At 38.1% G+C, this 15,416-nt stretch overlaps 1 protein-coding gene across 1 annotated transcript in view; it reads right to left on the reverse strand.

Moving 5' to 3' along the window:
- The window catches only part of GRM5 (glutamate metabotropic receptor 5), a 231,737-nt gene that overhangs the window by 115,821 nt on the left and 100,500 nt on the right, over nt 1–15,416 (reverse strand). Inside the window, exon 3 of the mRNA XM_041414099.1 lies at nt 12,330–12,579. Coding sequence (XP_041270033.1) covers nt 12,330–12,579 — 250 coding nt within the window. The remainder of the gene's footprint in view (nt 1–12,329; nt 12,580–15,416) is intronic.

Below are 15,416 nucleotides of genomic sequence, written 5' to 3' on the forward strand. Positions count from 1 at the left end.
TAAAGAACAGATGTCTGATAAACTTGTCCCTGCCTTCACATCTGTCCACACACCTAAATAAAAATGATACCTCTATTTTCCCAGAAAGGCAATATTCCCGTCTGAGAGAGGGATACATTAGTGAAAATTTTATTTTCCCTGATTCTCAGCACACAATGGATGTTTGGAAGTATTCACCCCAAATCTCCAGCAGAGGACAATTTTCCTTATCTGGGACTGAATCACTGTGTACAATGCCTACAACTTGTTACTGGTTATTGAAGTAAGCTCAGGCTAATTTAACACTGACCTTATTTGAGTCTTGTGCTTCTCCATCAGTGCTATACAATGGTCAGAAAGAAAATCTATTTAAATTAGGAATGAAATTATGGTATAAAACCATTGCTGCTTATTTTGAAGAGCAATCTCCTTTTCTCTAATATGTATGACTCAAGGTTCAGACAACACTCATGTCAGAGAATCAAAGAGGATATAGCTTGAGTTCAGGATTAGCATAACTCTTAGAGAAATGCGAGAGTCACCACTTGCTATAAGAAAGCCTCAGATAAAACCATAACTCTTTCCTTGCCTGAGATCTATGCTCTAACCCTGAGCATTTCAGAAAGAAGGTATTAATTTTCAACTGGTCTGTTGGAAACACCTTGCTGCTTTCCTGTGGTTTGGAATTTCTGCACCTCCCAACCAAATTATTGCAGCTGGACAAAATGCAGGCTCTGTGGTCCCTGCACTATTTCTTTGATGCAGCTGCTCCTTTGGCCCTGCTGTTTTCAGCTGGGAGAGAGGAGTTAATGCTTTGTTGGACTACAAATCACTTACTCTTCTGGTTACAAGAGCACAGCTAGAATGAAGTAACAAACGGGAGTTTCTGGCTGACAGCAGGTGAAACTGGCATATTAAGTTCAATGCAGTGCAAAATAAGGAGGGACATGATTAGAAAATACTAATTACCTTTACCCAACCCTTGTACTGGGAGGTTCCCTGTGACAAGGACTTATTGAGCAGCAAGAAGTAATTAGATTTCTGACAGAGAAATTGCTGCACAAGTAATTAAGCTGTCTATTTTCTTATTGCTAAATAACATCAGTTATATATCTTATAATAAAAAGAAAAAAATGAACATCAAGTTTCTCAAAAATACAGCTAACAGATGACAACTTCAGAAGCAGTTCTGTCTTTGATTTTTCTTTTTAAAGACCAAAACCAATTGTGCACCAATTGTGCATTCATTAATGTCTTTCTCTGAAGGCGATTTCAAGTAATGAGCTATCAACAAAACCAGGCAAACAACCTGCAGTTGTTGTTTGGATTTCTTGACGTTCCCTTCCGTGCAAGAGTTTCAAGCTCTTTGTATAAATATTTGGTGTCAGTTCAAGCAGCTAAATAACAATATTTTGTATATTAATTTTGCTTAAAGCCCCATAAAATCTCTATTGAGTTTAAAAGTAACATCAATGCCTTTATTTTGTGATGGTCATCATCCTCAACATATTGCTGATTTGACATTATAGTATAGTTTTCCTCATGTCTGAAATTCTCAGCGAAAATCAGATCTTGTGTGGCTAACATGAAATTTTTTTACTCAGGTAGCATGCACATTTGGCTATAAGTAAACTGATTTAGCTAAGGCTTGAAATCTTTGAACACATGAAGAGTTTCAGAAATATATTTAATTTACTTGGTTTTAACTCCTAGGATATGAGTAATAATGTTCCTTTTGGTATGCATTGGTAGAATTATATTAAAAAACATATCAGCCAATCATATTTCAAAATAGTCAGCATCCAAGATTAACACTGACTTATGCATATCAGCACTTCAAGACATGGAATGCTTAAAAATGTGCCAGTTAAAATGTACTAAATCACCATGTTTTATAACTGTACATATTCCCAGGACAGAGATGATTTACTCATTATAATTCAGTCAGTCTTTACCTCCTTCAGTGTCACTAACCAACATGAATAAAGGTTGAACAGTATGACCCCTTAGCAAATATAAATTTTATTAACTTTAGCTTCCAAATTAAAATACTGTTCATTTAATCAATTCTGCTATTACACATTTATAATATGAAAATGATCAGCAAAGTTCAGCTTGGGCCTTATTCCTTGGAACAGTACATGGCTTTTTTATCTGGTCTTCTTGAAAGTAGTGTATTTTTGCCATGATTTATAATGCCTTTTCAAGGCAGGAGTGGACTAAATTCCACCAGAATGAGGTTTAGTGAGTTCTGGTACTTCATTCACCATGTCAGCTGCCTTCAGCCTTAACCTCTGGAGAGACAGTGGCTTCAATAGAAACTATCAATTCAGCCATGGAGAGGGGAAAATGTGCTGGTGTGTGTGCTTTGTCACTTTAATAGAGTGATAGAAAAATTAATCACACCACAAGTTTACAAATCAGAAGTTTTTATAACTCCAAGTAATACTTTCCATAATCACACACCAGTGTTAGTGAGATGGGTTCACCTGTATAAATCTCTGCTGTGTAGGTAATGTTTTTATGTTCAGATCTTCCAGGTATTTGAAATGCAACTAAACCAACTCGAATGTGAAGTTGGAGGAAAAAAATCTGCCTGCCTTTCCCACTCCCACTGTCCTCTAATCACAAAATGGAACACATGTGAAAATAGCTGCAAAGCTGGGACAAGTGAACAATTGCTGTCCAAGTGGTCGAATATTTCTTCCCCTTTGTCTGCCACACACTTTTCTGTGGTTTACCTACACAGAGGATCTCTGTAGCTAAGAAACCACAACGTGAACAGAATTGATGGCAAATTTGCCGAGAGAAGAGACAGTTCCTGGACTCTGTGGTTTGGAACAGATTCTCTTTATCAGGACACAGTAACGTGGAGCTACAAATCCTTGGGTCTCCCCCTTTCACAAATATCTTCTCTGCATACAGAGTGTGTGTGGGGCTTGTGTGTGTGCAGTGAGTCACTAGTCCTGGGTGTAGATTCTGGGATGATGCAGATAAATCAGAAAAATAAAGATTTAAAAGAAATCATGGAAAATATCATACCTATTTGCTGCAGAGAAAGACAATAGAAAAGAAACAGATCTTAAGTGCTAATCAGTACCTCACTGCAAAGTTCTATTTGTCACGGTGCTAATTTCAGAGGAGAACATTTTTATTTTTTTTTTAATGAAGACAATTTTAAGCTCTCTTAACTTCATTAAACAAAATTCTGTAGCTTTTCTAAAGATCAGAAAATTTCAAGCATAATGCTAATTTTCATTCTCTTCCAAGTGCCTTTAAATTTTTCTAGGAATATGTATTGGATCACATTTTTCATTTTAGCTTTAATGTTTTGAAAATTTATGTTTTAGCATGTAGCCTGTATCAAATTGTGGGATAACAATGCTGGGGTTTAAGATCTTAATTTATTTTTACCTCTTGAATTTATGTTTTTGCGAAGAAAGCATCCAATCCTTTCTCAAGCTTGAATAAAAAAAAAAAAATTGTTTTCATTGTTCCAAGGGTATTTTTGATTCTTTTTCTTAGAATTGGAAGTCTCTCATTCTCAAAATAGGCTTACGTCAGAAAATTCTCTGATTGCTGCCTATCACTCTCAGAAGACATATTTGAAGAGAACAGTCTTAAGTCAGCCACCCATGGATGTCTTCCATTCTGAATTTTAATAAGCTGTGAGATAAAGTAGAGCTTCTAAGTCTAATATAAAATCGGAAGAATACATCTCTTGAGTGAGAACAGAGAGTCACCCACAAATACACACCATTTCCCAGCAATGCCTCTGACTTTTACTTTCATGCAGAACTGCAAGCACAGGTCTGTTGGCAATATGGAGTTATTTTTGAGATTGCCACACTGTCTATTTTTCAACAGTGTAGGTCATATGAATTTGTCATTTTGCAATGAAAATAAACCTTATATAATTCTTCAGGATTGTTTGACATTTCTTTTTCTGTACTTTGCCTCGTGTCTCATTTCTGCTGGGATAATAGAGATCTCGTGGTATACCAAAGTGTAAAACCTGTTTTCTGTTCATACTGAAAGTTGTCAAAGCAGAACAAGGGTAAGCATAAGTCTTCAAATATAGAACTTGCGGTCTTAGAAACTGCTGCCTTTGTTCCCATGGGTAGGACAAGGGGTAATGGGTTCAAAAGAATTGTAGGTTTGACGTTAGGAAGAGTACAAGGAGTAGTTAAGCTTGGGAAGAAACAGACTGAGAGTGCTGTGTAATTTTTGTCTTTGAAATACTTTAAAGCAGATCTATCCAAAGATGAATCAAACATGAATTGGTAGAGGTGAACCGGTGCAGAAGTAAAAACTTGAAGGTGTCACTGTCTTTTTCTACAGTGCTGAGGCACAATTCTATTATTTGACTAACAAAGCTACATTCCTTTGGCTGTTAATGCTAGTTGTGGTGAGAAAGAGCAGACCTTTACTTACATGAAGTAAATAATTCAATTGGACACAGGTGATTTGTCATGACAAGATTAGAGGGAAGGGATGTCATCCAGAGTGAATTTTACAGGGATTTGACAAGTTGACCCACGTGAGCCTCATGAAGGTGAACAAGGCCAAGTGCAAGGGGCAATCCCAAACACAAGTACAGGCTGTGCAAAGAATGGATTGAGAGCACCCCTGAGGAGAAGAACTAAGGGTTGTTGGTGAATGAGAAGCTCAACATGATCCAGCAGTGAGAACTCCCAGCCCGGAAAGTCAGACTCATCATGGGCTGCATTAAAAGAAGTGGGTGCTTTTAAGCATGTGAGGGAAGTGATTCTCCCTCTCTACCCTGCTCTCATGAGACCCTGGACTGCTGCTTCCAGCTCTGGGGTCCCAACATAGGCAGGCTGTGGACTTGTTAGAGGGAGTCCTGAGGAGGGCCACAAAGATAACCACAAGATCTTCCCTTACAAAGACACCGAGAATTCTCCAGGAGAACTTTGCTCCATCCTGGCCTGGTGTTACTTTTTGCCATTCATTTGCTGCTGACCACTCCCAGAAACATCATATTAGTTTGATGGAGCTTTGGTCTGACCTGATAGAGTATTTTCTAATGCTATATTTTCAGATGTGTAAAAGGTGGGCTTACTTGCCAATATTCACACCAGGAAATTGTTCATTGTTTGTTTGATGCCAAGGTAGACATCCGTCCCCACACCACCACCACCACCCACCCCAAAAAATACATATCATTCCTGAAACAGCAAAATGAAGGTATTCTTCCAAAGAGGTGTAGAGCTTACTTCCATCCCCACTACCTGATCTACATTAGTGACTGTAAAATTGAACAGCAAGGTGCAATATTTAGTAGAACCAGGTCAGATAGGTGCCAAGAAAAAAAAAAAAATAAAGGCATACAAGAAAGTTTAAAAATTCAGGCAGATTGGTTTGCTTTCAGTGTATGTGTTTGATGTGTTTGCCTCACTTGCCTCCGTAAAATCCTCCAGCATAGCTTGTGGAGTCTGAACCATAGCAAGGAAATTATGCATTTTTCAATCATTGCACAAACAGCCTTGACCAACCAGTTCACTGCTTCCATCTGCAGCAGGACCCTGCTGCTGTTGCTCACCCTGAGGGTTTCTGAGCTATGAGGCTGCCTCAAATGGAGACCACAAAGCTCCTGCTCAAAACCAAGTTATTCCTTACCCTCTAGTCTGCTTTATTTGTAAAGGTTCTGTTTGGATATAGGAGGGAAGACAACTTTTCACTTCCCTAATTTCTTTTACAGCTCTAGAAAGAAAACCTTTGTTTTGCTGTTAAGTTCCTGGGTTTTTTGGGCAGCAATGAAGATTCTGACTTAATGTTGCTATTTACAGTGCATTTAATTACTAGATATACAATGATACCTGCTTTCTTGGGCTACACATTGATGCCTGAACAAGAGAACAGAGATAAATAATGAGTGGGCAGCAGACAGATGTCTTAGAGAAAACAGCTTTCAGGTGAAGCTTCATCAGACTCCTACCTACTGTGGATTGAAGAAAAAGGATCTGACTGTCCATATAGGCTGGGGTTGCACAATTTTACTCTAAAAGTACTTTTTCACCTGCTTGTTTTGGAGGAAAGATCTGCATATTTGTATTGCATTTATCTTCCACAACTTTGTCACAGGTTAGGCAGTAAGAAGTATTCTAGATAGAAGTATTTTTTCTGATTAATACTTCCCCAAAGTAGCAGAAACAACAAAAAATTAATCTACAGCACATTTCAGGTCTACAAAATTTCATAACCTAATTTATTTTACAAGAACTTCTTCACCAGTTGGACTTGTACAAAGACAGAAAAGGCAGGTAAATCCACAGCACACAGCATACTTTCTGGAAGGAAATCAGTACATCCTTTACAGTGAGATCTTTTTTCATCCAACAAACACTTTTTGAAACCTCACAAAAGATTTCTTTTTAAACTGTTAAAAAGACCTCACTTCCCTCAGATCATCTATCTTGCTTTAATTTTCCTTTGGCTATAGTTGCCCTTTTTAGTTGCTAACCAGCTTTTTTCATATATATTGCTGAGTTTCCTATCAGCTGAATTACTTTGGGGATTTCCTGGAACTAATGCTTCTCCACGTTTTATTCTCTCTTATCTTCATTTCGACTACACACCTTCTACTTAGCTCATTTGCTGCAGTATTTCTTAGAATCAATAACAATTTCCCCCAGTCCCTCTCCTCAGGAGCTAAGCAGATATCTTATTAGGAGAGGTGATTTGTGGTAAAGGATATCTGTGTTGTTCTGAGAAGGATGGGCACTGCTTCCATGGTCCTTCTGCCCTCTTGCAGAGCCTCACTTGAATTGCTTGTGATCATCACACTGCTAGAAGTGGTGTCCTGCCCTTACCCATCTTCATGGACACACTCTGCAGCCATGGCATGCTTCAGAGGCACAGTCCGAGGCATCCCGAGGCACAGACCTCAGATATCACAGAACAGAGTGAATCCTGGAAATGCAGGAGCTGGTTTTTCATCTTTGCAAGGACATTACAGCACACAGACATCAAGTCCTGACTACTTCAAAGAAGATAGAAACTCTGAGGGATGCCCTGCAGCTCTAGATTTCTCATTAATTTGCTGTACATATTGCAGCCAAGTCACAGTTTCTATTATTTCTGTAAATCCTGGCTAAGTATCTAAGAGTCATGTAGAGATTAAATCAGACTGATGAATTTTGGCCATGTTTCTTCAGCTGGACAGCTGAAAATCAGAATCAGTCCTAGAGCCTAAGGACATATTTCCATCTCTGCTAAATTTTTTTATTAATTGTGTATAATTTTGTCTTTTAATACAACAGAAAAACTGGATAATTTTAATTAACTCTTTTTTAAAAATCAGGTATAGTAGTGAATACAGTAGTAAACCTGCATCACCATATGCATAGGTGAACGTATGATGCAAATGGAAGTCCCAGTTATTTCTTGAAGATGACTCCTTGTGGGATGTCATTTGGAAGCTGGAAACACTAAGCAAGTAATTTTTATCTTTATATATATCTACTTTCCCTTTAGAATCTTAGAATTATTAAGACTGAAAAAGACCTTAAGGACTATCAAGTCCAACTGTTCACCACTAAACCATGTCTCCAAGTGCCACATGCACATTGAACATGTCCAAGGATCATAATTTCACCACTTCCCTGGGCAGGGAATTGTTCCAACACCTGACCATTCCAATATCCTTGTCCTTTCCCTTCTTCTTTAGGTAGGAAAAGTCTGACTGTCTTGCGCTTGGGATCACAAATTCTTTGCAAAATTTCTGTCTTTTCTTTTTAGGTTGATACAATAACTATTTTCTAATAATAAATTAATCAACCAGAGGAAGTTTTCTTGTCTAGAGGTAAACGATATATAGTGACTGCATCTATGAGTCTTGATGTTCTTCTACCCCAAAACAGAGTACCTATGCCCCAGCTGCTTTTTGGCAATAATCCCTTGGTAAATGCTGTCACCAACACCATGCACAGTCCCATCTCGAAAGTGTTAATTGATATATAAGATAAAATAATTCCAGCAAGCAAAAAAATAATGTAATTATTCAGTGCTGTGGTAGCATTTTCTGAATCCATATAATTTAGGACAGTAATAGTCAATATTCATAATTTCTGTTGCAACTAATAGTTTCTATTTTATTATGAAAAATCATGTGACCTAGCACTAAGATACTTAGTCATTCTGAGACAAGTTTTGGAATTCCTGCAGATGAAAGGCTTCAAATAAAACTATCAGTGTAGAGAATTATCACAGACACTTTGTCCAAAGATCAGAAACTAGGGGTCAAGAGGAGCAGGATGAAGGTAGGTATACAATACAAAAGAAAATTTCAGCTGTTGGGCCTGAATATTACATAAAATGAGGAACAGCTGGAAATCATGTACAACAAAGCTGGTTTTATCTACACAATTAATATTCCATGGTTCCTTCTGAAATTTCTTTCAAAGTTATTCTGCTATGTGAATGTATTATTTATTCTCAAATGAATTTATCTGTAAGGATATCTCCTGGCATATGACCTGTGGATGACAGAAGCAGTGAAGACAAACAGGTGAAGCCTGGTGTCCATATCTCAAGTTGAGTAACGGTTAAGTTAAAATAACTTTTTTTTCACATTTGAAAGTCAACACACTCACCTTTGCATTTGAGGTTAAGTCCAATTCTTCAAGATGCATGAGGTAAATATTTGCTAAGCACTTAAAATGTTTTCCATGAATCAAAAAATCTCTGGCATGTTACAATCACTAATGACATGCCACCTTGCATATCTGTCACAAGCAGGCAATGCAATTTCAGAAACTGCATAGTAGGTCAAGAGTGAAGAGTTTATTGAAAGGTATCTTTTTCCTCCCCTTGGGGCTGTAAAGGGAATTTATGTGATATGCATTCCTCTTGGCCAATCAATTTTCTGTTTATCTGAGCATAAAACAGATGCTGTGAAAAATCCATAGCTTCAAAAAATCCCAATATTTTTGCAAGGCTTTGTATTAAAAATATTAGGGATTTATCCAAATTAAAAATGGAACATAAAGGAAAGCGAAGAGGAAATGGAAATGTTGATTAATTTATTATTTCCCATAAAGCTACGGTGTGGCTTTGTGACTTTAGTTCTTTCTGTGCATTTGGAAAAGAAACAAAATAATTCTTCACTTAACAAAACAACAGGGAAGAATTTTTGGGGGAACAAAATAGTGTTCATTAGTACATGTACTTTCCTGTAAGCCCATGGCATTCCAGTGAACAGCACTCACTACACTTGGAATGCCCTTTTATAACCTTCTCAGCTGAATGGGTAGCCCAGAGCAACTCCAGGATCAGACGAGGAATGAAAGTATAAATCTTATCCTAGTCCATTTTCCTGCATAGAATTGCAAGAAAAGTTAATTTCATGAGCCTTCTTTAATTTCAGATGTAGCTCTTTCCCCTTAGAGCACTCTGAACCATCTGTTCTTCTCAAAATCTTGCCTACTGTCTTTTGCCCCTACAAATGATGCACAAAAAGGTCTCCAGTACATTCTACTTGTATGAGATCTGGGTTTGTACTGCTGTCACATCCATCCCCGGTGAGTGCCTTACATTGTTCTCTACAGAACCAACCAACAACCCTAGCTTCAACAGGTAAATATTCACAGACAACAGAGCCAAACAGTCAGAAACCAAAAGAGCACACAGTACATCAAGGTCTTGGAAAACAGATCTTAAAATCCCTACAGGAACGCAGATTATCACTGGACAATGATATCATTGTTTTATACCCCATCTATGTCAAGAAGTTCTTTCAAGTTCTCTGTTTTTTCTGTTGCCTTTTTCTTTTGTCTCTGCCTCAAAACCTAGAGATTATCCCATAGTGGAAGGAGAATATTTCACAAGAGTGAACATTTTTGCAGAACCTTGTTACTCCACAACTTCCCACACCCTACACATGATTCTTGCTGCATGGCAGAAACATAAAACACTGCTCTACAGACTAAGCACAACAAAGCCTAAAAAAAGTCCTCAGCTGGCAAAATTAGTTAGCCTTTGTTTGTTTATTCTTTTGGTTTATTTTTCCTTGGCTTACAGCTGATTTTGATATCAAATTGGAAACAAATCTATTGAAAAATACTGAAAGCTCCAAGATCCTTGGGATCTCTGAAGTTCAGAGCCAAATGTAGAGAGACTATATCTCTCCAGCCATCCTTGTCTGATGCAGCAGTTACTGTCTGGGGACATATTAACCTCTGTCTGAGTAGCCACTTCTCAGCCATTTCCTTGGAATCTCTGGTAATAAATTAAAAGGATAGACAAAAATCTCTACACTTTCCTTTTTCTTTCTTTGTAAACACTTCCAGTTCCTGCTGCATTTTTCACAACTAAATTGTGTAGTACTGCCACAGGCATGGATACACCCCAAATGGTCAGGTACAATTAAGGATTTTTGTTTCAATTGGAAAGACTTAACAGTGTAGGCTTCTAATAGAAGCTATCACTTTCAATTTACCCAATGGAAGTAAATAACAAATTTCTTTTTGTAGTTACTCATGACAATTCCCACTGCAACTAGAAACAGGTATTTTTCACAAAGAAACAAAACAAAACAAACAAAAACTTGAAGCAAAGCCTCAAAGGCTGTTCTCTTTAGACCTTGCTTTTTTTGAAGAGATAATCTGAATTGCTCTACTCTTGTTCACAATCAGCAATTCCAGAAGTCCTTATTTATAAAAGCATCTCAGAGGCCTAAATTTAGCATTTGTACATAAATCCCATCAAAAATTATGTACAGTTTGGAGTCTGGAGTAGTTAAGGGCCAACATATTTTTTTTTAAAAACAATGCTTCTAAATTTGAGTACTGCTGCAGATGGTTGATAATTTATTGTATTTAGGACAGAAGAAGATAGCAAACATCCTATGGCATGAGATTCAGCTAGAGATAGTGGAGGTGGCATTTGCTCTAATCTGCTCTATACAACTGACAAGTAGGCTTTTCCACAAAAGGTAGTGATCAAGAGAGTCTTTGTACAAGCCCTTTTCTAGAATATGATTTCTCTGAGCTGCTTGAAATATTCACATTACAAACAAGTGACCTAAAGTCCTATTTTGCTCAATTAATTGTAAAGCAAATACTGATGGCTGATGGCTACATGGAAATGTCTAAATTATAGACATCTATAAATCTTAATGTGGATTTCACCTTGAGGATTGTGATTCCTTTGGGTATCTGTCTAGAAAAGGACCAAGACAGTCCATGGAAGTCCGTACAGATAAAATGTATTTGAAAAGAAGGATGGAGACAGTTGCCACGTATCAGAGAAAGAATAAAAAAATTCCCATCTGAAAATGCCAAAATGTGGGCTGATGTCAAAGAGTAAGGGCAGAGACAAGAGCCACAGTTTTTGCCTGTTTGCTTGCCCCTTTGCACAAGGTGGGAGGGCAGCTGTGTGCAACAGGACAGACTGGGAACTAAGGCTGGTGTCCTTCCAGTAGGACAGACTCAGTCTCCCAGCTGCCAAGAAAGTCCCTGAAAATTTTCCTGGAGGTCTTACCATGACTTCTCCTTTCACTGACACCATTTTACTTGTCTTCCTGTAGGGTTCATGCTTGGGGCAACAACAGGTCATCCTTCTAATAATGCACTGAAAAGGCAATGAGTTACACTAGTTGACTACCAGTATACTCCATTTTGTTTTCAATACATCATTTTTCCTGTCTTGTTTAGGATCCATTTGTTGAATAAGGGGAAAATGTAAAGACCCCTTTAGATTCACATCAATAATTACTTCTCTGCTTATGAGCCCAGGACCTTTTCCTTCTGGATGAACACACACTGAGTGACTTTTCCTTTCTTCCTTTGGCAGTCAGGAAAAGAAACACTGATATAATTGACCTAAGAGAAAGGATTACCTATATATTGCCCTTAGGACAGTAAGTACATCAGCACACTGGCTCAGGATAAAAAGGTGGCAGTTAACAAACTTTGCTTCTTCAGGAAGTTCTGTTTCAGGTACACCCAGAGGCCACATCAGCAATCCTTAGCACAGAGTTACTGGAACAAGACACAGCTTCAGGCTGTATATGTACACGATGCATTGAAAGTGCAGTGAACAAAACAGGTTATATAGATCAAATATTTTTGTGCCAGCTTCCCCTTACTCATTGCTGCTAGGAATGGCCAAGCATACTTGTGTTTGCCTGACACGTCATGAGAATGATGCATGTATTTGTAGAATTTGTACTGCTATGACATTACTTCCTATCTTTTAGATATGCACAGGTATAGGAGAGGCCACGAATCTGTGATATATATGCCTCTTGTCCAGAAAATGGGATAATTTTCTTTTTTTTTTGCCCTGCTGACTGAAACGGCAGGCTATAACTGCACAGTGTTACTCACCTGCCTAGCAGCAAAAACTCTCCAGCGAGTCCCAAGCGCCTCATGGCCATCAAGAGACCTCTCACAGTCATGCCTTCACAGAAGCAGGCGACCACTCTTGCCTTGGGCAGGTGGCTCCGAAGCTTTCGCAGCAGCTTGTCAAAGCTCTGCTCGCCAGCATTGCTGTAGATCTTGTAGGAGTGTGCAATGCAGATCCCTTCCTTGGCTGCCATGTCTTTGAAAGCTTCCATTCCACTTTCACCATAGTTTCCTAAATGCAAACAGAAACACAAATGCATATATTAAAATCTGTAGCAGCTTTACTTCCTTGAGAAACATCAGATATTTTAAATGTGTTATGTGTCTGCAGGGAGATCACTGTACCAATCTTAACAATACCACTTTAATCCTTTAATTAATCAGTTTTTCAAGACCAGGTCAACAATTTTCTTGGAAAATTCACTGCTCTTCAAAAGACCGTATCTCTGCTTAAACCAAAAGCTGTTGTGTACTTCACTACCTGTGAGGATCTGGGCCACAATGTGTACAATTGTGTACAATTGTGTACAAATGGCAATCTCTTCTGATTCTCTTAAACTGACTAAATGTGGCCAAATGCTCTGTGATTTACTTCAGTAAATTAAAATAAAAATATGTTGAGAATTAATTTTAGGTGTCATATTTTAAATATATGCAAAAAAAAACCCCCTCATAACATCATCTAATTGCAATCTGAAAAGCAATATTTTTTTCTAATTAGAGTGAAAAGTAAAATTTGTTTTGTTGAAGTAAAAACTTCTTCTGAAGAATGAATAATAAAATTGAGGGTTAACATTACAGGGATCACTAGAGCACAGATTAACTCAATGTGCTTTTTAATATTTTTCTAGGTTTTTTTCCCTGTTTGTTCTGAATTAAATTTCTACCAGTGGGAAAAACTTCATATTTTCTTTCAGTACCTTCTTCCTTTATGGAGATAAACTGGTAATAGATATCAACAGACAGATACCTTTTTTCCTTTATTCTGTCTCACCACAGAAACTTTCTCCACTGTCACGCCTACATAAAAGTCACAGTGCTTAAACAGTGGATGTACTGATGCCACTGACAGTCATCTGACCAGGACTGCGTGTCTGCTTCCCTGTGCTCTTCCATCTGGCTGTTGAAATCTGTTTTATGTCTCGTTTAAACAAGAAGGTTTCAGAGGCAGGAAATCTTTCTCAAAAGTAATGTCTTAAACCCTCAGTAATATTCCACAGAAATTCAATCAGTTAATTAGTTAACAAAACTGTGACTGTCAAGTGATGATGTTGCAAGAAACCGCTGATTCTTCACAAATTTATTAGCTTTCAAATGGAAGAATCTGTAAGAAAAATTCTCTCTCTTACCAGCATAATTACAAGTACACAGGAGCACTGACAGTGAAAATGCATACAAAGCAGTGAGGATCAGACATAGATTTGGACCGTTGTCTGTTTTTTTTTTACTTTGGACATTGGAGCCATTGAGAAGTCATTTGCCCACCTGAGGAGTCATCCCTATCACTCTGGTTCTACAGCTCAGAGGCTTTGTCATACTCGGTGCTGAATATGAATGTAAAAACAGTGCTCAGTTTCAGGATCTTATCATCCAAATAGTCAAAAGAGGCAAAGAACAAGAAGACAGGAAGTAACATTATCTTCCTTTCACACCAGGAATGAATCACTGAGAACTTGAGACTACTAAATTTCCAAACTGCACCCAGCCAGAATGGCAACCTGAATGCAGGTCTTTCTACCTGAAGGGACTTTCATTTCCTTCCTTGCTGTGATTAGGCCTAATGGAAACCACATTACTATGCAAAATATGGAGGGACAAAATGTCATTTAAACTCAGTTGTTGCAGTGCTTCCTTGAGAGCAGTAAATCAGGAGTCCAGTGCTCACCCTTGTGTCATGCCCTTAGGGCAAACTGTATTTCCAGTGGTACATGAGCATCAAGTGATTCCCATGGGATGCTGAAACAGTTCATCTAGAGGTCAAAACCATGGTGTCTCATGAAATATATACTATAGCTGCCAAAGTCAGCCAGAAGGAAAAATTGGGGTCAATCATATTTAACTCCCAGCTGACACAGAAGTCTTCAAAAATAAAATAAAATTTTTTTCTCCTGCCATCTGACAGGAGAAAAAAAAAACAACCTACTTTGTCTAAAATTATTTTCATTTGGTTCATTCTGGATCAACATTAAATATTCTATTTCACTTTTCCTAACAGAAGATGAAAAGAACAAGGAACGATTGTCAATCTTGCCATAGAAGATGTAAGTTTGAGGAAAAACTATATATCTCAATGTGCTGATTTTGGCTGTGGTAGAGTTAATTTTCTTCACAGTAGTTAGTATAGTGCTGTGTTTTGGATGTGTGCTGAACACAGGGTTGAAAACATAGAAATGCTTTGCTGCTGAGCAGGGTTTACACAGAGACAAGGCCTTTTTTACTTTTCATACTCTCATGCTGGGGAGGAAGGTGGGGGTATATGGGAGGCTGGGAGGAGACAGAGCTGGGACAGATGACCCCAGCTGATCCAAGAGATATTCCAGACCATGTGGCATCATGCTCAGTACATAAAGTTTGGGGAAGAAGAAAGGGAGGGACGTTTGAAATGATGGTGTTTGTTTTCTCAAATAGTCATTACACGTGATGTGGCCCAGATCTCCTGGAGATAGCTGAACACCTCATGAGAAGAAGTGATTTAATTCCTTGTTTGCTTTGTTTGTGTGCACAGTTTACCTATTTAACTGTCTTTATCTTAAACCATCTCTGCTGGTAGGAGAGTGAGAGGCTTCCTGGTGCTTCGTTGCTGGCTGGGGATAAATTATGACACCCAAAGATCTTCAGACATCTGAAGATCTCATTCTTTATCAAAAAACACTCAGAGGAAAATTCCCAGCTAGATCTAGTTTACTTAGTTCTTTACGGAACTGCATATCTTCTATGTTGCAAATACTGCAGTATTTGTCTGAAAGTGCTATAAGCATTCAAATTGTTATCCTCAAGCTTGGTATGAAGTTGAGAATAGGTATAATTACAGTACTGAAAAATAACAGGTCTTTTAGAGAGCACAAAGTG

Source organism: Onychostruthus taczanowskii, unplaced genomic scaffold, assembly GCF_017590055.1.
Source record: "Onychostruthus taczanowskii isolate IOZ18803 unplaced genomic scaffold, ASM1759005v1 scaffold44, whole genome shotgun sequence".
Classification (NCBI taxonomy): Eukaryota; Metazoa; Chordata; class Aves; order Passeriformes; family Passeridae; genus Onychostruthus; species Onychostruthus taczanowskii.